We start from the raw sequence: 26,998 nt of genomic DNA on the forward strand, positions 1-26,998 counted from the left end.
AAACAGGAGAAGGTGAACGACAGAATATACACATTTATTCCAAAATGAGCATTTTTTCTGAAGTTGTGCAGTGAGAGGCCCTTGCATTTTACTACTTGCAAACCACTTACTTACTTACCACTTGAAAAATCCTAGATAGAGTGACACATGGCTATGCCGGACAGCTTGGCAGAGACATGTCAAACATGAGACCTGCAATCCTTGCATCTAAATGTAATGAGGAAGTCATCAATTCTGCAGCTGGACAACCTATCGTGAAGCAATTGCATTCCTATTTCCACACACAGTCAAATCTCTCCTTTCTGACTGCCCTGTTGGTGCAGGAAGCTTGTATTCATGATAAAAAGAAAAAATGTCACAATTAGAAGCGTAAGTGTTAATAACTTTTAACTCCTACAGGTTAGTATAGCTTAGCTATATTACCTTCTTCAAAACATTGCCCTCATGGGGTTTTTAAAAAGACCATAGAAATGGTCTGTTGTACTTGATTTGAAATTAATAAATTGAGCAAACAGCTGAGAAACAAAAAAGAACCAGTGCTTTGGCGTAATACCACAGTATTAGAGCAAAAGGTCAGCGATGCGTACATCAGCCAGACTCTAGATACTAGTTTCACTAGGCAAAAATAACATTGATGTCACTGTGTGATTTAAGACTTCACAATCAAAAATAAAAGTAAGGGTTTAGGGGGCTTTTCTTGACATACAGACAATGTCAACTATTAAAAAATTTTTTATAGAGAAGAACAATGGGATTAAGGAAGAGCAACTTGATTTTCTTTCATAAAGACACTGAATTTATCCCTCGCCCCAATCTTGTGTTACATAATAAATGTTTCAAGTCAGACATCTCTAAGACTGGTATATCCTAACGCACACAGAATGGACCAGTTTCCATACTGGGCCCCTTACAAATTTTACTGCCCCTGTATGAAAAGGTCCTTCTCACATGGGAAGTAGGTATCACTAAGTGAATCTTAGCACTCGCAAGCTGCTCTCTCTGATGTTACCTGGAGGATCCAACTCCCAGCTGGCAGGTGTTGAAATGGCCTCAGTAGCATCAAATAAAATTACTGTTTTTGCTATTGGGACTGTGTCTTCAGATAATCATCTCAATATTTTTTTTTCTTCTGTAGCAAAGAGTAGAAACAACAAGTCAAGTACAACAGTTCCTTAAGGAGAGTTAGGACTAGTTTATTGGCTAGGGAGACCTCATGAGTACGTTCCCAAACCAGTGGGAGTTTTTTTCTCTCTAGCAAAGGAAAAGAGGAGCTGCATGCACCAGGAGTTAGGCTGCACACAGCTCCTGGCCTCAGCACAAGCTGTGCAGCAGACTGACACCACCACGCTAACCCCCTCCCTATCACTTTCCCTCTCTCTCACTCCTTGCCCGTAGATATTTTTAGATTTCACGGGTTAAAGCTCGCCTCTTCTCAGTGTTTCTACACACAGGGCCAGCAAACATGCTGTAGATAGTACAACTCCAGCACAGGAGTAAGCCTACAAATTACCTTGTGCCACATCAAGGAACAAATTCCAGCATCTTACAACAAAATACTGCTGCCTTCGAGAAGATGCACGATGTGCTCAATCACAAGGAATTTCATCGCTTACAACTCTGACTAGGAGATTTTCAACAGGAAGAAAAAAGGGGGAAGAGCAACTTCCTCTTTTCACAAATTTCCTTCTAGTTTTCAAGATCTTGCTTTCTTTCAACACTTGCTCGAAGGCTGATTCCCATGCCGTCCGCCATAAATGCAGCAGTGGCTCAGCAGACAGCTGCTGGGTCAGTTCCCAGTGCTACTGTTAGCACTACGGCTGAAGGTACAGGTGGGGGCACAGGGGGGATTTATTCTGCCATTATAAGTCGCAACCAGCCCATTATCAAAGTAAAGGAAAAGACCTATGAAGAGCTTCACAGGAAGTGCCTGGAGAAAAACATTCTCTATGAGGATCCTGATTTCCCACCTAATGAGAGTTCCCTCTTCTACAGCCAGAAAATCCCCATCAAGTTTGAATGGAAAAGACCACGTGTAAGTAACACATTTGCTGATTATTTTTTGTTTTCTGTAAATTGTTCATCCTGAACATGCATTCTTGCAGAAGGGGTTGAGGGGAGAATAAGCTGGAAGTGTATTTGCTTAGAGCTCTCCTGGAAGATAACTAGCTAGGCTTTAGAAGCTTAGCAAGTATATGTACTTCTGTATTTATGGCCAAAATACAATAAAAACAGAAAAATTGAAGGAAGTATGTAGGATGGGACTTAATTTTATTCTTACATGACCTGCTAGGAATTTTCTCATCTGAAAAAAAAATTGTCCTTGTTGTTCTGCAACATACTCCTGGGTTTGCTGAGGCTTAGTGTTTCAGCAGTACCTCATTACAACTTGTCTTTTGTATTCTATTTTCCTAATCTGTGAAAATAAAAGGACAGATGATACTCCAAAACATGCTTTTATTCAGTTGTTAGTTCTCCACATTGCTTAATAGACTTGGGAAGGTTGGTTAGCTTTTTATACGCTTGCCAAGAGTATGGGTGTTGCAATCACTATGAGGACAGACTCCTGCTTAGAAACCATCCTTCCTTTTAGTGTCTTGTGGCCATTCCTCAGCCAGCTGCCTTCTTTACCACACATGGAAGAATAATTCTTCAATTTATAACTGATTCCCTGTCCTACTGCAGGGCTAGTTTTCCTCTTTCTCTGTCATTCCTGCTGGGCATCTGCTGTCCCCTAGCAAGCCAATCCTGGAATGTTCCCTTGTCCCCTGCTTGACAAGAATGTGGTTCTGAGGAGCTTTCCTGGCTCCCTCAGAAGCCACACCTCTCCAACACTGAAATCTGTACTTCAGGGACAAAGTTAGCACAGATAGATAATACCGACTACAGGAACATAAATAAATAGCAAAAGACCAGGCGCTCTAGTGGGTGGCTGTTACGCAATGAGAGGCAGGCTGTATGCTGCCCTCACAGCAGCGTGAGGGACATCTGGATGCCCTGTGCATCTGTGCTATCACATGGCAGGGTGCAGCTCCACGCCTTCATCATCATCACCACCTCAGCTGCATCAGCTCCCGGAAATGGATGTGAATGAGCTAAATGCAGCCATGACCAGTCGTCTTAAAAGGGTGGGATTACCCGTATTTCTACAGGGAGGAATGTGGTTTGGTATGGTACTATAGTGGATGGGTACCAGCAACCTAGGGCAAACAGTCTGCAAGTGTGAATATGAAAATATCAAAACATCAAAACTCAATGCACCATCACCTTTGACTAATATAAATGAGCATGTGCAAATCAAGCCTGTTTTTTAGAAAGGTTCAGACTTCAGGATCTCTATCCCAAAGGTATTTCTTTAGCCAGTTACTAACAATGATTTTTTTTCTCATCCATACTTACTATTCACATAGCTACAACACATCTGAGACTGTATAAAACTCAAAATACAATCTAAATACCAAAACCAAAGCCATCTTTGGTTTTGCAACACAAGAGTCAGGCAAATGATGTATCCTTGATACCAGTCACAGGTTGGAGCAGATGTAGGGGCTCCAGAGAGTAGGGGTCATGGCCTGCTGAGTGCTGGCATGCTAGGGGTCACAGAACCAGTTGTTCCTGACCCTGACATGGGTGGCTGCCCTGCCTGGGGCCCACGAGGCCTTGGTGGTTGAGATGCCTGTGCCTTCTGCTACAAATATGTTTGTTTTAAAGCCACCCTGTAATTCAGGCCATTGCTGTACCCAGCAGGTCCCCAAAGAGGGAAGAGCAGCATGTGATGCTTGCTTCTTTTACAATGAACCCATACCATGACTGAAAAATGAAATTTCTCTTGAAACCTGATGCAAGCAACCTATATATGCAGATCTCAGATTGACACAAAACTTTGTTTTATTGGACTTCAAAACTGAAGACTTTATCACTGTCAGCAGGGCATGTCTGATAATATTCCACACAGGAATAGACATGACAGGTGTATTAAAGAACATCACAGACTCAAAGCATATGTTTTATAATACCATAAAGATATGGAAAACATTTCTTCTTATCAAACTGTAATGTTTTTTTGTTTGTTTGTTTGTTTTTGGTTGTTTTTGTTTTTTGTTTGGTTTTTTTTTTTTTTTTTTTGGCAAAGGAAGTGGCTAGTTCATAAACTGTAGTCTTATAAAATAGTAATTTGAAATTGATTTGAAGTTCACATTAAATTTGAGAACATATTCTAAAAGAAAACAAAATACCAGACCATTCAGAAAGTGCCAAGAGAGTATCTTAATACTTGCTTCACTCTAAATCCTTTCCCTATAGTGTATTGCATATATCACTTAACTCCCAGAAATAGCAAATAAACAAGTGGTCCATGTGAGATAAGATCTTGTTTGAAACAGAGCCGGGAAAGAAGTGATCTGTTCCTGACTGCCTCTGGCTTTCTGTGTCAGCTTAGCCATGCCATGCAACCAATTTATATCCAACTTCTCTCCCAACAAAAAAGATTAATGCAGGAGAATGTTAATATCCATGAAAGAGTGATGCTGGTAGTAAATGAGCACTATTTTCCATGACACAAAATCCACATGGGATTGTTGAATGAACATTTCTCCAGAAATTCCAAGTATTTTTCAAGGAATCACAGTCAGTCTAAAGGGCGTGTATCTGCCATTCACAAACACTGTAACCAAGCACTGGTAGCAGCGATGTTCCTCAGCTGAACAGCATGGCTGAATTGAGGCCTCAGCATCACATACTAACACAAGGAATGCCTGCTGCTTTTTCTGGGATTTGGGCAGGATCCCACATCAGGGACAAGATCCCCCTGGAGCTACCCCCCTGCTATCCTGCATCTAGCCCTGCGGGCTCTTCCCTTCACAGTTGGGGCTCCCCAGGGATCAGCTCCTCTGCCACTGCCTCTGAAAGCAATTGGGCAGGGAGGTCACGAGGAGTATCACCGTCAAAGGGACGGCTGCCACGTGGGGCAGCTATGAAGCCTGCTGCGGGGGTGGCAAAGAGGCCTCTGTAATTCTATACTGTGATGGCCGTGCCATGACCTGAACATGAAGAGAGGACCTCGCAAGCACAGCTTGGGTTAAATCCAAGCAACAGCTGTGGTGGCCTTGTCCTGCTGAGTTGCAGGCCACGTACACAGAGGGAATTGGCCCTCCAGCTGAGAGCAGCCAGAGGAAGCTTCAATGCCTCACCTGACCAGGCTACTGAGGTGTACAGTATGGTTTATCAGCCTGTGGCAGTGACAAGGGCATCTGAAACAGTCTGTTTAATGTTACATTGAACTAGGTCACAGGGAAGCATAGGTTTCTTGTCATAAAATGAGATCGCTACAAGCTCCTAGGTTGACGTCCTGCTTTCCCCTGGAAATTTCACGTTAGCTATGGGAGATGAGGACACTGCTACCACAAAACAAGGACAGTGTTTAGTACCACCAAGGCAGGACTTTCAGATTAGGGGAATCCAACTCTGGAACTCTACAACCAGCTTGGTGTCTGACAAGGGTGGGCTCTGCCTTGAAGCCTGCAGTGCAGCCATGTCATGGCAAACAAGGTCTGGACCATAAGGGGCCAAGAGAAAAGCAGCAGCCTACAAATTCTCTTTGGCCAAGAAGGTGCTTCCTCTGCTTTATGGAATGGGTTTAGGGAATTTACTTAGAAAACCATAGTCTATGGTTCATTATAGACTATTTATATTTATTTTATTTATTAATAAACTGATCAGAGGAGACTCTAGATGAACTATGGTATTAGTGAGGTGCATCCTATTGGAATTCTCTGTGGTAACTTGACCTCAGAGATGAGGAGCAACCTGTTGCTCAGCCAGGAGGACTGGAAGATCAGATGAATTAGCTGCATCTTAAACACCAGGTTGTCTTGCTCCGCTGACTGTTTCTCATCAGCCTTGGAAGATGCTGAAACCTTTCCCTGCAATCTTGTCTGTACTCGGCACAACTAGCACAGCTGGAGATGAAGCAGAGTAATACAATATTGAAAGAATATCCAGAGTGTACTAAAAGCATCTAGCCACCATGAAAAAAATGCAAGAAAAGCATTTTGGTCATGCCCAAAATCAGTCCATATGGCAAATGTATGATTCCCTCCTTTGTATTCCTTCACAGATCGTCCTCCAAAGCAAATGAGCTCAAGATGTAATAAATTGCACTGCATAACAATCAACCATCAATGCACATTTAATCTTTGGAAACAATTAAGTATCATCTAACTACTTTCATCTAAAATACAGCATGCTGAATTCCAGAGCTGGTTACTTCAGTAGTAGCAGGGTCAGGACATAAACGCAGATTGGTGGAGGGAAAAAAAATCCCAAAGCCTGATATCTCACAGCTAGTTTTCAAGACAGAACCATGACAATGTGAGGAAGCTAGTGGGTGGAGAACAGCATGAAGTTATCTCAAACAGCTGCCTTGACAGAACTGGACCTCAGAACAGCTGACTGAGGCTTGAAATAACAGGACAATCCCTCCATTCCCTTCTGCAGGGAGAGTAAGGCAATTGCTGCAGGGAGCCGGAAGAGATGGTCTCTATCTGGCTCCATGACTAATCCAAATAGTTACATCAAAGCAACCCTGCTGAACACTGCAATGGAGCAAAAAGTGGGTCGAAGCCAAGTGAAACTATTAGACTTGAAACATGAGTCTGGGAAAATCCAGGGCTACCCTGATGACATGGGGAAATGTTTCAGTCCACAGAGGTAGCATCAGCCACCTGTACAGCCAATTTTTCCACTCACACAAACAATTATCAGTTGTATTCTCATTCTCCTTCCCATTCCAGCCCTGTGATCTTCCAGAAAAACAGGTTCTTGGACTATGTCTTCTTCCCCATTTGCAGCTGCTCAGGAAACTAGTCCTCAAATTGCAGTATCTTCCTTTTTGTACCCTCACAAGTGATGGTCCAAAAGTTAGGTGTCTTCCTTTTCCTCCCAAAACCAAGTATTTGAGTGTGAGGGACAGGATAAAGCAGAGACATTAGAGATTGTTTATTTCCCCCTGTAGGACAGATTATACCTACTTCTTTCCTTGGCTTTCCAAACCCTGTGGGGGTTTTCATCCCACTTGAGAACCAACGATGTAATGGATATGGAAAAGGTTCTGTGCAAGCACTGCAATAGTCCCACCTCCATTTGCTGGTACTTCCTACATAGCCCTTCCCTCTGCTGCCTGAAACTTGGAATATTAAGATTCTAAAATATTTCATTAGTGAAGCTCTACAGATGAAACTCTGAAAGAGATTTTCATATCCACAAACTGTCTTACAGAAAAACCATTATCCTAAAACAGCCTTTATTTCTGTGAAAAAGAGGTATCCCAAAACATGCTTTTCCTTCTCAACCTGTTTATATTTTACAGGAAATCTGTGAGAATCCACGATTTATTATTGGTGGAGCTAACAGAACAGATATCTGCCAAGGAGAATTAGGTATGAAATTGTTACTTCTTCCCTGCACTTTTCAGTCTGCATCAGAGTTTAGCTCTCAATTTACTTTTGCTTCCAAGGTGACATTTTAAATTCTCTCAGTATACTACCACACATCTACTAATTCTTTCTCTATAGCAAAATGGTGATATCTGCCTACTACCAGTCTAGGAAAGAACTTTGAGCAAACAACTCTGCTTTTCATCAGCTAATTTCATGACTGCGTTACAAAGCACCATCTGGCAAAACTTGGTCTTTTTCTCAAGCATAGAGGATGAACAAAATAAGTCAAGATAAGAATAAGAGATAAGGAGTTACTTGACTTGGATTAAAATATCATCAGCTACCACTGTTGTATTGTTTCAGGTATTTAGTCTTGTTGTTTTCAAACAGGAGCTTCTGGAGGTCTTCAGCTAAGTGTGCCTTGTAGTCAAGGACAATCCCTATACTGAAGAACCTAAGCTCAGAAGCTCAAAAATACTTTGATATATTAAACCACTACTCAGGTACAAGTGACATCTCTGCAACTGCCATCCATATGGTGCTTACCTGCACTGCTTTGGGAAGTCATTCCCCTCTCAGCTTTTCGGGTTTTATAACATCTCAGGTTTTAAAACCTCTCAGGTTTTATAACATCTCCCCTGACTGTCTTCCTAATATGTATTAATCTTTCCATTCTGTTTAACAGGTGTATGTAGTCAATGGTGCCAACGAGCACTTCCGCAGCATAAATAAGAAGTGCTCAAGTACTGCAGAACACACTGAGAACAGCCCTTTACTGAAAGGCCATGGCATGCTGTACTAAGAACTAATGTATCGCTTCGCAGTACATTAGCTTTTCCCTCTGATTCTAGCTGCTCTGTCCCTTAATTTTATCTGCTGCTTCCTCTTTTTTACAGGTGACTGCTGGTTCCTGGCTGCCATCGCTTGTCTGACACTGAATAAAAAACTGCTCTGCAGAGTTATACCTCATGACCAGTCCTTTATTCAAAACTATGCTGGCATCTTTCACTTTCAGGTGAGTCCCTTCGTCTAGCAGTAAGCAAATCTAATTATATTCAGAGCTCAGCTCTTAGCACCCCGTTCCCTTTCCTTTCTCCACTCTGTGAAAGCGTGAGCAAGAACAGAGAAGGAATAAGGATTAAATTCCCTCACCATAAACTCTTCCAACAGGGCAGTCACAGAAGGGCAATTAGGGAGCATTAACCCACCAATGAAGCATGTGCAGATCAGCATGGCCTGTGTGTAAGGGAAACCAACAGGTGCTCAGTCCTGCCTTGCTGATCTGATTCAGTGCTACAGCCAGCACAAAGACACTGGTTGGCAAGAGCATCTATTTTTAGACCCACAAGCAGCTGCTCTCTGTCACAAACAAGTTCTTGAAGAACTGATTTTTTATTTTTTTTTTTTCCCAGAAAAGGATGGCTGCTCTACGTATTCCCCATGGTTCTCTTAAGAGACTCCCTTAAGATGGATGCATTGCCCTAGGCATTTCAGTACAGCTGCCTCCCTCCCCATGTCATTGCTTTTTGGTCCTGTACTGCAGGACCTGGCAGCACAGCTTCACCCCAGCCACAGGCCTTTCCCCATGCTTGTCCAAAATCCAGGTGGCTGCAGGAGCATCAGCTAAATCTGAAGGACTTGAGATTCAGTATAAACCAGAGCAGCTTTTCAGCCAGGCTTCCCCCCCTCTGCAAAGAATGAACCCAGAGGTTTTTCTGTTTGCCTTCATTCAGTTTTGGCGCTATGGAGACTGGGTGGATGTCATCATTGATGACTGCCTACCCACATACAACAACCAGCTGGTCTTCACCAAGTCCTCCCAGCGCAACGAGTTCTGGAGCGCCCTCCTGGAAAAGGCCTATGCAAAGTAAGAGCAATGTGATGCACCATGCCACACTCCCTGTGGTTGGGGAGGTGGCTAAAATCCTGTACAGAACTTGTCATGTACACATAGATGGGCTCTGCCCATACCACTGCCTTTTTGCATAGAGTCTAGTGGATCAGAATTAGGGATAGGGTAAAGCATATTTTCAGGGTACTCATTCAGAAGGCTACATTTTATTTTCAACATTTTTTTTTTTATTTGCAGGTGGCAATTTTTAAAACTGTAAATTTAAGGGTTACCAAACAGATCCATGTAGTATATGTATATGTATTTATACATGCACACAGTAGATAAATATATGACGTATAAGAGAAAAATATATAGTATATACATGTACGTATCTTAATCTATGTAAAAGAGACTCCTGCTGTTCTTTTCTCATTCCAAGACTCCATGGGTCCTACGAAGCTTTGAAAGGAGGAAACACCACAGAGGCCATGGAGGACTTCACTGGAGGAGTGACAGAGTTCTATGAGATAAAGGATGCTCCTAAAGATATCTATAAAATCATGAAACATGCCATTGCCAGAGGATCCCTCATGGCCAGCTCTATTGACGTGAGTCCATATAAGCTTGGCAGATAACCCTTAAGCTATGGCAAAAATCTCCATTTTTAATCAAATATATACCAACTTCTGGAACAGCTTGGTTTAGTCCACATAAACATCCATTTGTAGGAGATAGGGGAGCCTGCACTAAACACCTATCATTAGAGAATGGCAAGCACCAAAAGGGAAGTGAAGAGAAGCAGAAGAGGGAGGTCAGAAGAAGGGGTCCAATCAACAAAACCAGCACGCCCCTCTCAGTGCCTTCACCTCAAGCAAGAAGGGGTTAGTAGGGGGGTGCTGCAACTTGGTTGAGATGCAAATCTTCATGTCAAAAATGCTAAGTGTCCAAATGCTAATCCCTTGATTCCCAACATAGACTTAGATCATCTATATTCATTGTGACTAATTTAGAAATGAAAGTAAAAAACTATTAGTTTCAATAACTATTGTGACATAGCAATAAAAGCAGAACAACAGGTGATACCAACCACTGTAGATAAGTATGGACCATCTAGAAGAGATAGGAGAAGAAAAGCTATCAAGGCTTTTTTAAACAAAACAAACAACAACAACACTCCTCTTTCTTGCATTATTTCTCTGCTCTCCCTGCCTCCTCTTTCCACACTGAACTTTTCTCCTATTCTCTGTCTCAGGATAACCTAGGCTTTTCCTACGGATCAGCTCCTAGAAGCGACATTGGTGAAATGATTGCTCGAATGGTGAAGAATCTAGAAAATGCACAGATGTCTCACCCCACTGTGGACTACCAGGGGACAGACGAAAGGCCAGCCTGGGTTTGTACATTTCTAGAAGCAGCTAATTTCACAGCACTTTCATTTACAAATAGAACAGTCAAAGGAACATATCTCTGAAAATTTTAAACCCTTATTTTACTTCACTGAATTATCCCAAAGGTAAAGATCAGTTCTTTTCAATGCTATTTGACATACATGTTTAAGGACTTCAGTCCTTTCAAGTGTATCCATCACTGATACACCTGTCTAGAGGGCTTTGCTGATACTGAGGCAAAGGGCTGCTGACTTTTGGTACAAGCTTCTAATTTCCAGAGCTTACTTGTACAGTGGAAATGAAAGCAGAGTCACATAAAATACATCCAAGTTCCACATTTGTTATTACATTTAGTAACAGGAAACTATTAACGCATTTTAGCAAGTCCCTCAATTTCAGAGGATGTAAAGAGTGAGAGAATTAAAATATTAGGATGGAACAAGTTCCCAGAGCGTGTGGGGGTGTGCTCAAAAGAAATTAAAAGCAAGCTCTGTATAGCTCTCACTCCAGGCACAAAAGCTCTTGTTGAACTTACTTTGTAACAAAGCACTATGGAACACTGCCCACAAATGGAGGGGTCTGCTCTTGGGGTGGACTTGGATTGAGCGAACACTCAGATATAGGTGGAGAGCTCTTACTAGGTTACTGCCTTTAAGATCCTAATTTTAAAAGCACAACATGGAAAAGGAGAAACACGTCTAGCTTTGTGTGTGCTATGAAAAAAAAATGGTACTCTGAAGTTGCTTTGTATCTAGAAAAATAAAGAGAGGGTTGTTACACTAAATGAAAATCCCATATCTTAACTTGAAACTTGAAAGCTTCCAAATCTGTAAATGGACACAATGCTGCCCCTTTCTCTCTATGAGACAGTTGTCATATGTTGCAGGAAGAACGGCCGAGAACACAACAGACACCAGTATGGTCAGATCATGCTCTCTTTATTACCTGAATAGCCTGACTTTTACATGTATAGTGAACTTAACAGGGGCCGATAGTGTCTCACACAAGATTATTGGTCAAAAGCACTCAGACAAACAACTGCACGAAAACAACCCCACCTGCAAGAAAACAACCCCCTTGTGATTAGCAGTCACATAGACCTTGTCCTTGAAGCCAGCTGCTGGCAACAATACTCTTCTAAATTCCTCAGCTGGGCGATGAAATTCAGCTGCAGCAAGCCATGGGATCTTTGCTGTTTCAAAAATCCCTCAACAGTCATACCTTGACTTTTTAGGGAGCTGCATTTCAGTGACAGAAATTACTTCTCTCACTTTACAGAGAAAAGAAAAATACACCTAAAAAAGCATATTACATTTGTAAAATTTTTGATTGTGCAAACTCTTCTGCATTTGCAGCAGTAGCAGCCATTTTTTCTGCTTTAGTCATCCATATTTAGTCTTCTTGAAAGACTGAAATGATGTAATTCTTTGGGAAAGCCCCATTTGGTTGTCTTCTTTTGCACGCATGACTGTCCAAATCACCTGCGTTCTGAGGGGAATTTCCCCCTCGGTGACTGCCAAAGGTTGGAAGGTTACAAAACTCTTTCTATAGTTGCTGTGTTTTGCTGCTGGTTGTTACACTCCCAAGCCATCACTAGAAAATATCATGGCTCTTGATGGAAAGAGGCAGACAATGCATACTTCAGAAGCACTCCAGAGAAGCAGATCAGGATACCAGCAACAGAAAATAATACTATTAAATAGGGAAAAGTAAAAGGGGAAGAGAAATTAAGACAAATGGAGAGAAGAGAAGATTAAGAAAACAACATGAAGAGAAATTAAGAAAAATGGAAATAGATAGGAGGTAACAGATGGAAAGTGTATAGAATCTAGAGCAAGATAAAAGAAACAAGAGCAGAAAGGAAATAATGGAAAATAACTGTGACAGCCAGGAAGTATTTGGATGAGATTCCTCCCTGCGCAACCTGAGAATGTAACTGCGTGACCTTACTAATTCTCCATTTCCAGCCCTGACTTTCTCATGTCCTCAGATGTATCAAAAAACAGATGGAAGAGTTACTGGCAGGGCCTCACTGTCATTTCTCTGTGAGGGAATTAAGGAAGGGAAGTTTCACACATGATCCACGTGCACTTAGTGTAGCCTTCCTTTCCCACTCTTTTCGGTGATTTCTCCTGCAAGGATACTGAACTATGTAAACCTGCCACCCTGCTCTCAATTCTTTATCTCCCAGATAAATAGTATTTTCAGACTTACAAATAAAAATGCATCAGACACTGTAACAGTTGATTACCAAGAGAGAAAATTTATTTATACCTGCTGAAGAAAGCTACATCCTTCCTGTGTGACAGATAAAAAAAAAAAATACAGTCACAGGATTGTGGAATAAAATGTATATCTCTACTGGAGATTATTTTTTTTTTTAATAGTCTAATTTAGTACAAAGTCTGTGAAACAGTTTTTCTTTTTTTAAAAATGTTGTTGTGATAAGGTTGCAGCAGTGTGCAAAGATGAAAGTATTCTAATACATGCTGAGGTGCTCCCTGTTTTATCTGCAATAACTTTACTGAGCTGTAGAAGAACATACTACCTCAGGCTGAACAGACCTACTAATAGAAAAATTAATCATGCTATACACTAGCATGTTCTGAGTGGAAAAAAAAAAAAAGCGAACTACAAAAAGGGGAACAAGTAAAACATAAAATGTCTTTTACAATGAGTATTATTAACTTTTTGCTCTTATAATTCATTTTTAACTCCTTTTTAATCAATAATATTAACTGTGTGCACTAAGCTTGGTCACCTTGATAAATGGGAAAAAGCGAATAAGACAAAAAAGACTTTGTCATCTGAACAGTGTCATTCTCCCTCCTGCTTCAGAGCAGCTGTCACAAATTTTTATCCTGTGTTTAACAGACCATAGTGCCAATGCAGTATGAAACCCGGATGTCTTGCGGACTGGTCAAAGGTCATGCCTACTCTGTCACAGCTGTGGAAGAGGTATGTATGGTCCCTTTTCTCGTACTGTGGGGACCTGTGTTCTAGAATGGCCTAGAGTCATGCACACTAGCAAAGTTGTGGATTGGGGAGCAAAAAAGGAGAGGAGGGGGAGATGAATTATGAAAGAAAGAAATCAAATAATTAAATAAAAGAGCAGCTTTGTGGAGAAACAAACCCAAGTTTTGACTTTCTAGGTAAACAATTGTTCCTCCATGGTCTGCATGGGCAAAGGTGGCCACTGCTGGCCACCTCCTGGTCTAACAGTCTTCCTGCACTCGCTCAAGTCAGGTTGGGCTGGGTGATGGCCTTAAAAATCACCACCACTTGGGGAGCTGGTATCAGGGATGTGTCAGACAGAGCATTTCCTTTTTGAGCCTATTTCTCACAAAATAATTGAGCTGATTTTTGTTGCCTTCTCTTTCAATTAGACAACATTTAAAGGGGAAAAAATACGCCTGGTAAGGTTGAGAAACCCCTGGGGACAGGTGGAATGGAATGGACCTTGGAGTGATAAGTGAGTAAGAAGTATCCAGCAGCTTTACTTGATTTGAAAAAAAAAAAAGAAAAATAGTGCAGCTTCATTCGCCCTTAGACAGCTTATGCATGGTCCTAGCATTTAACAATAAGGTATTTAAATGGTCTTTTTTGGCATTTTGAAGAACATCACATTTCAGTGCTAAGATAAAGCTGTAGAAAGCAAAGCATATCGACATGTAGAAAAGATGTTGAGTGAAGGGGGTTTAACCAATGGAAAGCTGGTCTAATGATACATTTAGTCTGTTTTTACTGTCTAGCAAGGTCAGCAATGTTCATATGCAAATCAAGAATTTACAGAGAAGAATCTTCCAAGTTATGGAAAAACTGAGTGAAGCAAGATGTCAGCACATGAGCATGTTTGGATGAAGCTTTTCATCATGTTTTGCAAAAAGAAATTTGTGCAGCTACTCTGGCAGTGAAAGTCTGCAAGCACTTTTGTCTTTATGCTAAATAAAATAACAGATTTCTGAGAGCTGCTAGTAGGAAGTCTGAAGTAAAGGTGGAAAGGAGCAGAGCAATTCCTTCTCTGTTTGAGCATGTGGAGAGGGCAGCATTGAGGACAAATAGTTGCAGATTACACAAAGGAAGTTTTTTTTTGTCAATTAAATTCAAGTGTTGTCATTCTACAACAGATACTTACAGTAAAGAGCAGAAAATTTTAGAGAAAAATTGTGTATTGCAAAAGTGTAATGTAGCTTGTTTACTCCTTTGAAGATCAGAAGAGTGGAACTTCATTAACGAAGCAGAGAAAGTCCGTCTGCAGCACAAGATCGCGGAGGATGGGGAGTTCTGGTGAGAATATCAGTCAAAAAAATGTGTTCCTCTAGATGTGCAACTACAGCAAAAAATGATTCATACTACACTACTTAAGTGTGTTAAAACTATCACAGTAATCTGTTTCCCTTCATATTTCCAAATAACCCCTGCTCTGCAATCTCCATCTCCCACCAGGGTTTATTGAGTCCTACCAGCAGAGTCCCTCCAGTTATCCCACACTTCTCAAGCTCTCTATCCTTCCTGTGCACCATCCTCTCATTTTGGTGTCCCCCATTTTGGAGCTGTACCTGTGTTAATTGACCAACAGGTCAAACACATTAGGAAATCACAGAGCTCCCATGTCAAACTTGCCCTAATGGGAGCAGTAATGTGGGTCACTTTCTACCACCTCTCCAGAAGCAATATATCTTTCAGTTAACCACCCACCACGTATATTCATTCAGATTCATCTTCCCCTCATTTTCTCCAGGATATCTTTTGAAGATTTCATGAGGCATTTCACAAAACTTGAGATCTGTAACCTCACACCTGATACTCTGGAAGCTGATAAACTCCAGACCTGGACTGTGTCAGTCAACGAAGGGCGCTGGGTGAGAGGCTGCTCAGCTGGAGGCTGCCGCAATTATCCAGGTGAGCAGTGAGTCTTAAGGGATATCATCACTTTGACAGGGACTATATTACACCCCCCAGCTACATCACACTAGAACCTGATCAGTGCTCAGCCACAGAAAATCTTTGATTCCTCAGTGGATGAGCCAAGCGATTTTCCATCTGGAAATCTTCTGTCACCATGTCTGTGACAGTACATCATAAACCCAAAAAGGCAGGCCTGGCAAAGTTAAGCCATTGTTCAAATACTTTGCAGTGCCTCAGGTAAGAGATACCAATTCCATTCTATCAGCTAGATTTCACTTGGGAAATCCAGTGGTAAACTCTGCCAGCTTTCAGTCCTTCGGATGTTTGTCAGCTGCTAATTCTTCATTTTAAATCTTCCTTATAACTATGTAAAACTGAAAACACGTGAAAATAAATAAAAACATAAAAATATAAACAAAAACTCCATTCTATCCTTTCCCTCAGGAACTGCAGACAGGGAATACTAGAATCATTTGGTCATAAGTATTGTTAGAAAACTGAAGCTTTACATGTTTGCTTCGGGTTGTTGGTGGCATTTCACAGATACATTTTGGACCAATCCCCAGTATCGTTTGAAGCTCCTGGAGGAAGATGACGATCCTGAGGATGAAGAGGTTATCTGCAGCTTCCTTGTTGCACTGATGCAGAAAAACAGGAGGAAAGAACGCAAGCTGGGAGCCAACCTGTACACCATTGGCTTTGCCATCTATGAGGTACCAGCTCTAGACTTTGTTCTTAGCATCACATCCCCACATTTTGGCAGTATGCGTTTACCAAAAGTCACTGAATTGTTCATCCTGACTACAAGAACTGTAATTTTTACTTTGCAAGGAAACGAATGGAAAAGAATAAGGAAATTCAAGGCTTCATAATCATTTAGCCCACAGTAACTTCAGGGTTTACCCTATAAGCAGCACATTTTTTAAGGCTTTTACAGTGACTTAAAGCCAGATTTTAACTATTTTTTCCCCCATATATACTTCAATCTCCCCTTTATCCATGCTGAAACTAAACAGACCATTGGTAGAATGTAAAAAGGGAAGCATACCCAAGACAAAGGTAGTGATCAACACCCTTCTCCCTAGTGATTTCAGGAAGTCAGTTTGCTCAGTCATATTTAGCTCAAATCTTAAGGGATCTCATATAGATCCTAACAAATCTGGAAAGGAAAATAAATTGCTTAGAATATTTATATAACTTGGAGCATTTTCATTACTGGTTGCATTCCCAGAAGTCTATGTGAAAGCCTTTCTATATGATCTATAAACAAGTGCACTCACCTAATACCTCTGTTTCTTCTCTTTGTTTCTCCCTTAGGTGCCCAAAGAGGTATGAGCTGAATGGGAACTGACTGACTTCTTGGTGTGTTCTCATAGCTACTGTTACTTTTGTACCTGTCTGCAAGTAGTAGGAAAATGTCTGGTCAAGTTTCCTTTTCAAGGATGTTACAGAAGTAAAACCACTAACCTTTCAGCTTTGAGTGATTAGTAATATTTTGTGAGCCATTTTGAGTTCCTTCTCACTCACACCCTGTTTACACCTGCACCTCTTACCCAGTCCTTCTTTTCTATTCTATTCTACGTGAGGCCTAGCCACAGCTTTCACAGCTGGTTGGTGAACCTAAACTGCAGGAAGCAGCATCAGCTAGCACTTGGACATTACACCCCACACAGAAGACCCTTAAACCACTTCTGTTTCCTCCTGCAAATAGTGCCAGCTGCCCTAGAGTTTGCTCTACAGTCTCAGAACCAGTTTGGAAAACAAATGTTATTTTCAGCCTTTGAAGAAAATGCATTAGAAGTGTACAGATGGAGTTGTCCTGATCCTGCTAGTAGCTGAATCACTGGCACCACAAGTTCTGCAAATAAGCTCATGTGAAGGCTGTGTTACCTGAAAAATGTAAAGTTGATAATGTAAATGGTGTGTTTACAGACTTATTTTAAAGGTAGTTATTTCTGCAGAAGAAAACTAGTATGTGTTTTTAGCCCACAATTCTTGACTTCATATTGAATGAATACCTTTCATGAAGTATCTTTAGCAAAAAAAAAAAGCTTCTGCTGCTGAATTTGTGTTTTCTGTCCTTACCACATTATACCTGCATGAGAAGCCACCTGGTAAATGGGTAAGATGACATGCTAATTCCTTTGTTCTGCAGATGCATGGCACTAAGCACCACTTGCAAAAGGATTTTTTTCTCTACAATGCCTCCAAAGCTAGAAGTAAGACTTACATAAACATGCGAGAAATCTCTGAGCGCTTCCGGCTGCCTCCCAGCGAGTACGTTGTCATACCATCAACATATGAACCCCACCAGGAAGGAGAATTCATTCTGAGGGTTTTCTCAGAGAAAAGAAGTCTTTCAGAGTAAGTTGCAGATCTATTTATCTGTCTCTAAAGGTAGAGGTGAGCTTACTACTCTGTTATTTTCCCAGTTTGCAACACCCTGCTCTTAATTTTCTTAACCCCATTAGAAACACCAAGCTGTGAACTTACTTCCACAAGCTTACCTCATAGTTTATCAAGAACCTGTTTAGAATTGTCTGCGGATAAGCTCACTACTTGCAGGTTATCCTTTGTAAACATGCTCTCCACCATTTTTATAAAGCAAACAAAGTTTGTTATTTACTGCTCTGCTTCATGAACAGAATACAGGAAAAGGTAGTTGCTTTTACATCCTGCTCTTCAACTACTTTTCCAGAGCTCAAACTGCAGCCAGCATCACTTCACTTAGGCCACGAAGCCTCTGTTTTACTCCCAGCCATTGATGTTCAGTGTTGTGAAGGCTCTAAGAGGAATAAACCAGGCAGCAGTGCTCCTGGCAGCAGTACTTGGGATGTGCAGCTCAAACTGGGGAAGCTCCATCCAGTCTGCTGCTGTAACGTCTAGAAGCCAACCTACACCAGTAGTTTGTAAAGTTCAAGTGGCTGCTTACTAACCAGATAAACAATCAAACAGTGTTTTGAACAGCCACTTGCCTGATTTATTTACTTTCTGCTTTCTTCTAGGGAGGTTGAAAACATGATTGAGGCAGACCGTCCATCAGTAAGTACTGTCCTGTGCCTCTTTTGTGTGACTAGAGGGAGAGAGGGAAGGAGTGTCACATTTAAGGAGACATATAGCAGGAAACCATTTACAACCACACACCAGTTCCTTTAACATAAGTTTTCACATTTTCTCATCAAGATACTCCTATTAACACTTGACATTATATATGCTGCTTTCTGATTCAGACAGACCAAAATATTTTTGCCAGATTTGAAATCTGCCCCTGGCATGAAGGTGTAGCATACTAAACCTTGCCTTTGCCTCCATCATTTGAGAGTATTCAGGTACTGGGGAAGGCCTAGCTCTGTGCTCTTGGATTTTTTGTTTGTTTGGTTGTGAAATTGGCATCTCATCTAATAAAGAAAATAATATTTTGAAGTACAAGCTTTCTGGAAAGGGATCCTAATGATACTCTGATTCGAACTATAATCCACGAGAAACTGACTCTTTGGCCTGGGGTTTTACACATCTGTATAGGAATAGCTGTCCAAATCTGGTGGAATTTAATGGCTACTTCACATTGATTTGTGGGCACAGAAGTCCAATTTCTACTGACTGGTTGGGAAAAAGAAATGGAATAGTCAGAGATAAAGATACAGCAGAGATTTCATTCAGGTATACAAAGCCCCAGACAACATGGGCCACTGTTTTGATATGTTTTCATCTATTTCTGTCCTTCAGTACGTAATTTCTTTATGGGTGTATTTTCCCTTCCTTTTGAAACCTGTATGAATATACAAACTAGATAGAAAAGAGCAACTTCTTTTCTCTTCCTTTCTCATATTGTGTTTTTCCCATTTCTACAGTTATACTTTTTTTTTTTCCTAACTGAATAATGTGGCTAAAATCTGTAATTCTGTTTTTTAAAAAAAATATTGTGTTTTTGTTCAAACAGAAGAAGAAAAAAGGCAAGGTGGGTACTTGCACAATTTGCTGAATGACAACAAGGCAAAAAGCATGTGCAATGCATGCAGCAGAATTCCTCAACATCATTAGTGAATTCTCTGCATCTAGAAACAGATCTAGTTAGTCAACTAATTATCTTGTTAGTACTGAGTAAGAGGAAATTTTCAGGGAGCAAAGATTTTTGTCTTCCTACACTAAAATCTGATGAAATATAGCTATAACAGGTGCCTCTCTCACTCAAGGAGGTGGCAAAGCCATAACAAAACTTGTTCAGTTTTATAAGCTTGAACCTCTGAGTTGCTCAAATGATCCTCCTGCCTGCCCCTCCATAGGCACCCTGACACCTCTTTCTGGTGAAACGCACCCCTTCTTCAGATACATGCCCTCACATTCACTTTCCAACACCCAGTGCATCTACTCGTCTCTCCTAAGTTCCTGTTCACCAGAGTTCAGGATTCTCCTTGCAAGTCTATGCAGTGTATTTAGCAACCAAAAACCATACTCTGAGGTTCCAAGGAATATTATCAGCCAGAAGAAGGGTACAAAAAGACCCACAAGGGAAACATTTTGAAGGTGAATGTGGTTGACTCTAATTTGGATTCTTCTTTCATATATACCCCCAAATTGTCCACAAATCAACATAAATCAGATCACAATATAAAATTGTATTTCCTACAAGGACCTTGAAAGTCTAACCAGACATGTTAATCTCAAGAGAGGTTGATTGCAATTAATACTCTAGGATAACACATTCACATCTGGTAGCAGCTTTCTTTGCTTTAAGTACAGTGAAACAGAACAATTGCATGTGGTTCCTTATGGTTGAATGCCTCAAGAATTAAAAGAGAAATAACATTCGCTTTACATAATTAACAAGCTCCTACACAAATACACATTCTTCATGCAGGATGTGGATTCTGTTCTTCTTTCAGTACTACTGTCCTTCATAGAGAAGGGAAAATTCAGATGAATTGACAATCAGGGAGACATTATCTATATATTTTTTTTTTTAAAAACAACAACAACATAACATTTAAAGTGTTAGCGCTTTTCTGAACAGGAAAGCAAAGAAGCAAAAAATTGTACAAAGGCATCTGTAGATTTCTTTTTGGCATGAGAAGAACAGTAACTTCAGAAATTCCTTTTTTTTTTTTCTTTCCCAGATATGGCTGCATGCACTTTACCACAAAATGGGTGTCCCCAACTACTTTCTCTACTACTGTTTCTTGTGTAATTTCCACTTCTCTTTTGCTGTCTTCCCTCTTCTAGCCTATCATCTTTGTTTCTGACAGAGCAAACAGCAATAAGGAGCTGACAACAGATGAAGACGCTGGCAAAGATGGTGACAAAACCCTCAGAGATGAGAAAAAGGTTTCTGCAGTAACTGGCAAGGCTGGGGAGCTTGGTCTGGCTAACATGAAGGAGTAGCTGTGGAAAGCACAGGAACTGTGAAAAGAAGTGTCTTTAGATACCCAACAGCATTTCCTCAAATCTCAACATAACTTACATCAGTTTTAGGTGGATTTAATGAGCATGAGCAGAGACTATCCCTTCAGTTATTTGGTGCCTACGCTAACATTATAGTAATATAATATTGAAAACAGCTCCTGGTTGTTCTCTCATACAGGGATCCTGGCTGAAAAAGACCTCTTCCCTGCAAGCAGCATAGTTCAATCCACTGCTGCTCAGCCCCCCAGACTGGCACCCACTTTATATAGGACACACATGCAAATAGCACTCGAGGGGCTTCAGGAGCTCCTGGCAGTGATCACAACTTCCCATTACAAGTTACATAGCCCTATACCAGTCCTCATTAGCCAGAGAACAATAGGCTGAGTAACCCAAGGTGACCCCTGGTCACTCTTTCATCTCATGACCAGAGAGGAGAAAATTGAGACAGTGAAGTCAGAATTTCTGCTTCCAGAAAATGGGTGAGAGGCCTGAGATGCAACATCAGATCCTGCACCCAAGCTTGTGGTTTTTGGAGGCATTGCTTGCACGTCTGTTTGCAAAGTGGGAACCAATCTTAACTTGCCTTTGTGTTCAGACACAGGAAAATAAGGACTAAGCCAAGAACTTAATTTTGCTATGCACAAGGTAATATTGCAGGGAAAAGCATATAGATAGTTCCTTTTCCAGTACACTTGAGAGTGTACATCTCAGATTTCAGGCCTGGATTTTGCATGTGTCTGAGAAAAAGGAAAACAATGAGTGTGAAATTATTGCATGTGATGTGTCTCTAGAAAGGGTCCTCCATGTTATAAAGTGCTCTCAAGCCCCCGAGTCCCTCTGGACAGTCCATAGGCTACATGGCAGCCATGGAACCTTTTCCTCTTCTGCTCCAAATTTCTGCTTTGCAATGTTTCAAAACGAAAATTAGAAAATAAATATCCATCAGTGAAAGTAAACATTTAGGCTTATTTCAAGAGAAATGAGAGCAATGAGATGAAGCTAACAATGCAGCAGTCTTGCTAAAGAGTACATTTAACAAAAGAAAGGGGAAAGGACCAGGAGGGAGACCTGTTCCTCTGAGCAGTTCCAGCATCACTTAGAGGCTTGTTCGTGTGAGGGGGAGTGAGACATCCAGCTCCTAGATCCCTTAATTTTCCTGCTGGGCTAAGGAAAATTAGTATTTAAAAATATTTTCTTTGCTTTTATCTTGTCAGCGTCATTCAGCAAAAGCTCGTGAAGAGAATGAAGAGGAAAAACAATTCAGGAATATTTTCCAACAGATTGCAGGAGATGTGAGTATGCTACCAATTCCTACCTCTGCCTTCAGAGAAGCCTAGCCACAACAGAAACTAAAACTTCACAGATTCAAGACATTTTAAAATGTATCTACATTTCTTTTGAGATCTAAAGCTAAGCAAAAGCAAACCAAAATTGAATTAAGCATACAGCTGTCTTCATATGTACATCTAACTTATTATTCTAATTGTGTACAAGGGAGCCTTATTTAATTTCAGGCTCTTATTTCTATCACTACTGCATGAGGCTCTTCAGGATTTTTCCAGCAATTTTGCATAGCATGTGAAGTTATAAATACAATGCTGTCCAGTATACACTTAGCTAAGGAAGTCAAAACAGATCAAAAAGCTACATAAATCAAGAGCATATTTTGCTGCTTGGCTCACAGTGGCTTGAAGTTACTGGTTGTTCTTCTAGTTGTAGTTTAAGAAACACTGCACAGTAACTTCAGACCTGCTTTGTACTGAAAATATAGCTGCAGCCTCAAAGATTTGGACTGCTGCTTATACAAACCTGGAATGCTCTCTATTTTGAAGCATACACCACACCTAAAAGTGACCAGAGACTTCATACTTTTAGCATATCCATCCATAAAGTGATTTTTGTAATAAGAAATGTTGCAATTAATGGTATTCTTCCCCCATTTCCTACCAGGACATGGAGATCAATGCTGAAGAACTCAGGAACGTTCTAAATAATGTCGTAAAAAAACGTGAGTTTTTAACATGTTTTTCAGTAACCCTAGATAAAGAAATCTGTGATATTATGTACCCCTCCACCTCTGAGTTGCACTCTCAAAATTCTTTATGGTTTCAAATTCACAAGTTTCCTAGTTTCACTTAAATGTAATCTGCATCTGAGATTTAGCAACATCTTAATACAGATGCTATCTATGACTGATAAAGTACTGATAATGCAGTAATGAACAAAAGTTTATTGGAAGCACCACACAGGATAATATAGTATTTCTAGCAGTCTGCAGATGGCCTGAAAAAAAAAGATTTCTAGTGGAGAGGTAGACCTTCTTCCCTGATTATTAAACTTCATCTGTCATTCACAAACTGTAATGTTACTCGGGGCCTTTTCAGATTTCTTTCTCACTCATTTCTTGCTGAAAGAAGCAAGCAGATTTGGTTTCCACTTAGAGTCCCACCTAAGAGGAAGAAGGACTTGCTGACTTGCACGATTTGTTTTTATCTGGGATTATTTATTTCAGATAAGGACCTAAAGACAGAAGGTTTTGAACTGGAATCCTGCCGCAGCATGATTGCTTTAATGGATGTATCCTTTGCCAGTGATAGAGGATTGCTTGATACCACACTAGTCCATCTGAGTTTTACTTTCCCCCACCACATGCAACAGATTGTTTTTGAATCAAATGCAACTTAGTAAACTGGAAAACAGAACAGTACATCATAGTCCAGGTTCAGATAACACAGCATTCCCAGCGTGGCACATCTTAACTGCAGTCTTCTTAACACTAGAGTTACAAAACTATCCCAAAATACAGAACTACTGAATAAGTAATTCAGTATAACAACTTTCCTTTAACCCATCTCAACATAACTGCTGTTCTTGCCAACAGGCTTAGTGTATTTCTCTCTTACCTTTAAGTTTTTAAATGCATTACATATTGCACTGTATACTTAGTATGCAAAGCATATGGAAAGTGTCTCAGAGTAAGTACAATAAAGCACATTACAAGATGCCACATAGGGTTACCTCCAACACATCACTCAGTTTTCCTATTTGACGTAATGTAGGGTTTTGAGAGAACTTAAGCACATCCAAACCAAATCAGACCAAATTATAAATACAACCTAGAGCCATATTAGTTGGAGGCTAAACACATTTTGGCAAATTCAACATTTTGCTTGATCTTCAATTTGTTCTAGCAAGGCAGAAAGGCTTCACTCTAGGATAAAGCTCAGATACCGTAAAAAAATACTGAAAAAACTTTACCAGTATAGGCATTTGAAAGAGCCCCATAAAACATCTTGCTCTTAGGTACTTTATAACAGCTCCAGGAACAAGCCTCTTTCCTGTTTCAGAGGTTTGCTTCTACTCAAGGAAATACTGCCTCACAATGCTGAAACAACATGCAATTCATGATAACTGAAGTGTTCACAAATACTTTTCTGCTCTGTCCAATCAGCTCTCAATGCTGAGGAAATTCTGAACTAGGTTTCACATTCATCCCCTCTCACCATGAGCTGCAGATTTAGTTCATTTTCCCTTTAAAATGTTGTTGTTTTTTGTTGTTGTTACCTGAATGCTTGCATCACAGACAGATGGCTCAGGGAAGATAAACTTTGATGAATTTCGACATCTCTGGGACAAGATTAAAAGCTGGCAGGTATTGCTGGTATTCACAGCAATGTTCTTCAGAACTTCTGTAGTATAAAAGCTTGTGTAGGAAAACCAAATTCCTCCACATACACCACCACACCAATGAAAAAAAAATGCTCAAAAAAATGAAAATTAGCTTTTAAGGAGGAAATTAATGTCTTTCTTCATCTTACTCTCAGCCTAAGAAAACTTCTGAGGCTCCAGCTTTCCTATAAAGATTTCAGCCCAAGAGCACAGCAGAGAGACACAAGGTGGAGGAGGACGATAGGAAAGAGAATCAGGCATTGCAAATAATTTAATTAGGGCAATCAAGAGAGAGGATTAACAGCATAAACTCAAACAAGGAGGGTCTCTAGAGGAGAGCGTTTTGTTTCTCAGGACACAAATTTATATGTTGGTAATTAGAGGACTGCTTAGCAGCAGCAGCTGCAAAAACATGAGGCAAATGGCAAAACCTTCAAGTACATGAGGGTAGCACCCACATCAGTGGGTATGTTCAACAAAAACAAAACAAAACAAACAAACAAACAAAAACAACAAAACAACAGCAACAACAAAAAACAAGCTTTTTATTTTATTTTTGCTGTGTATTTATTTTTTTCTTTTTCCAGAAAATTTTCAAGCGTTATGACACAGATCATTCGGGAACCATTAACAGCTATGAGATGCGCAACGCAGTCAAGGATGCAGGTACTTCTCCCAGTGTACACTGCTCAACAGTCAAAGAAACCTTATTTCGGTTGTTGTATCACAGGCTGAAAACAGGAACACAGTGCAGCCTTTTAAAGAGGACCCTAGAGAAATTTTAAAAATCCCTTTTTTTCCCCAGCAGAGGTTCTCAAAATATCCAAACTGCAAGTCTTGTACATCTCACCAGCTTCACGTTTCAGTGAAAAATACACAACTATCTCAGTCTCACAAATCATCAAATGTCAAGTACCAAATTAGCATTCACACTTGCGCTGTTTTACCCTTTTATTGAGTGCAGTGTTTGATTACACAGCACAATGTTTGTGCAACTGCCCTAGCAGCGCACACAATGTGCAACAGGGAGCCCAGCTACATCCAGCTGTTGACAGATGCACCTGTGATGACTCAGTCTCCCACCTAAGCTACACACATGCTCTCACTTAAGCTGTGGATTCTTTATTTTTGTGTAAGTAACAATCAAAGAACAGTGGAAAATTTTCATCCCAATTGTACAGAAAACCGAGACAGAGCAGGTCGATGTCCAAGCTTGTCTTAGACGCATTTGGATGGACATTTCTTGATTTCAGTTCATGTTTCTTTGCAACTAAGCACCTGGACTTAGTCTCTTCTCATACATGTGCAGCACAAAAGTATTTTTGTAGAAGTTGCAGCTAATGAAACTCATCCTGCAGAGAGATTTCCAACATTTTTTGCTTCTTGTCTCACACTGACATGCTTTTTTTCTCTGAGCAGCAGGCTTCCCCCAGCAAATAAATATCTTTATCAACAGCTTTTTCTCTAAAGGGGTGAGATGACTTCTTTATTCAGAAAAATATGGAGTTTCATTATAAACATAAATGGGATGATCATTATAAACATAAATAGGATGATTTCAGTTACACTTCTTCACTGGTATCTTGATACATCAGTTACCAGTTCTTCAAGGAACAGAAATTGATGGCTGTATGTACTTTATAAAACATCAGTGATTCAGTTCTTTGCCAAGGACAAAACTACATCTGGATTTGAACTCTTGCTACAGTAGAAACATGGGTCATTTTTATTTTCCAGGTTTCTATTCTCACCAGGAAACTTATTAATGTAATGTATATATACATGTATAATATAAGTAATTTTATATTTATATAAAATATAACTAAAATAAATATATATATAAATACCTCCTGACTTTAGAACTAAGAACACATTTCACTATAAAATTTGTCTCAGCCTTGCAGCGTATAGGCTACATATGATCTTGTATTTAGCTATCAACCAACAGTACTCAAATCATGAAATATCCTTTAAGTAGCCTGGCTGCAAATTGCAGCAGTCAGTGCCACAGTTCAGTAATACCAAGATGAGGAGTTACAACCAGATCTATTTTTTGACCATTGTGCAACTGTATTTCCATAGCAACTTCCTCTTACATTTCCGTCCCCCAGTTTTTGTTGCTTCACTCTCACCAGGCTAACTTAAGTTGTAAACCCTTCAGCGTACACTTCTCCTCTTTCTATTTACAGCATGAGATAACGTATATGCTACCGGAACTCTCAAAGAGTAATGTCAAAATGTTACGTAAGGCAGCTCAACACAGGGCAGCCCCTAGTAGCTTTACTTATTTTATTTTGTGGCTGCAATAGTCTCCTCTAGCTTGAGCCCAGCCTGGCCCTGAGAAGCACTTATGGCCAAACCTT

At 40.4% G+C, this 26,998-nt stretch overlaps 1 protein-coding gene across 5 annotated transcripts in view; it reads left to right on the plus strand.

Annotated features, from left to right (window-relative positions):
- The first annotated feature begins 1,398 nt into the window (after positions 1–1,398).
- The window catches only part of CAPN3 (calpain 3), a 34,005-nt gene continuing 8,405 nt past the window's right edge, over positions 1,399–26,998 (plus strand). The window contains exons 1-21 of one of the 5 annotated variants that reach the window (XM_068683981.1): positions 1,399–2,032; positions 7,364–7,433; positions 8,330–8,448; positions 9,167–9,300; positions 9,707–9,875; positions 10,520–10,660; positions 13,530–13,613; positions 14,042–14,127; positions 14,865–14,942; positions 15,397–15,557; positions 16,107–16,276; positions 16,881–16,892; positions 17,719–17,927; positions 18,569–18,605; positions 19,504–19,521; positions 20,784–20,885; positions 22,181–22,258; positions 22,917–22,974; positions 23,479–23,543; positions 24,550–24,618; positions 25,223–25,301. In XM_068683981.1, the coding sequence (XP_068540082.1) occupies positions 1,739–2,032; positions 7,364–7,433; positions 8,330–8,448; positions 9,167–9,300; positions 9,707–9,875; positions 10,520–10,660; positions 13,530–13,613; positions 14,042–14,127; positions 14,865–14,942; positions 15,397–15,557; positions 16,107–16,276; positions 16,881–16,892; positions 17,719–17,927; positions 18,569–18,605; positions 19,504–19,521; positions 20,784–20,885; positions 22,181–22,258; positions 22,917–22,974; positions 23,479–23,543; positions 24,550–24,618; positions 25,223–25,301 (2,233 nt within the window). In that variant the 5' untranslated portion in view covers positions 1,399–1,738. The other 4 variants (XM_068683982.1, XM_068683983.1, XM_068683984.1 and 1 more) reach the window with 4 other exon arrangements.

This window comes from Anas acuta, chromosome 5 (genome assembly GCF_963932015.1).
Source record: "Anas acuta chromosome 5, bAnaAcu1.1, whole genome shotgun sequence".
In the NCBI taxonomy this organism is placed as follows: domain Eukaryota; kingdom Metazoa; phylum Chordata; class Aves; order Anseriformes; family Anatidae; genus Anas; species Anas acuta.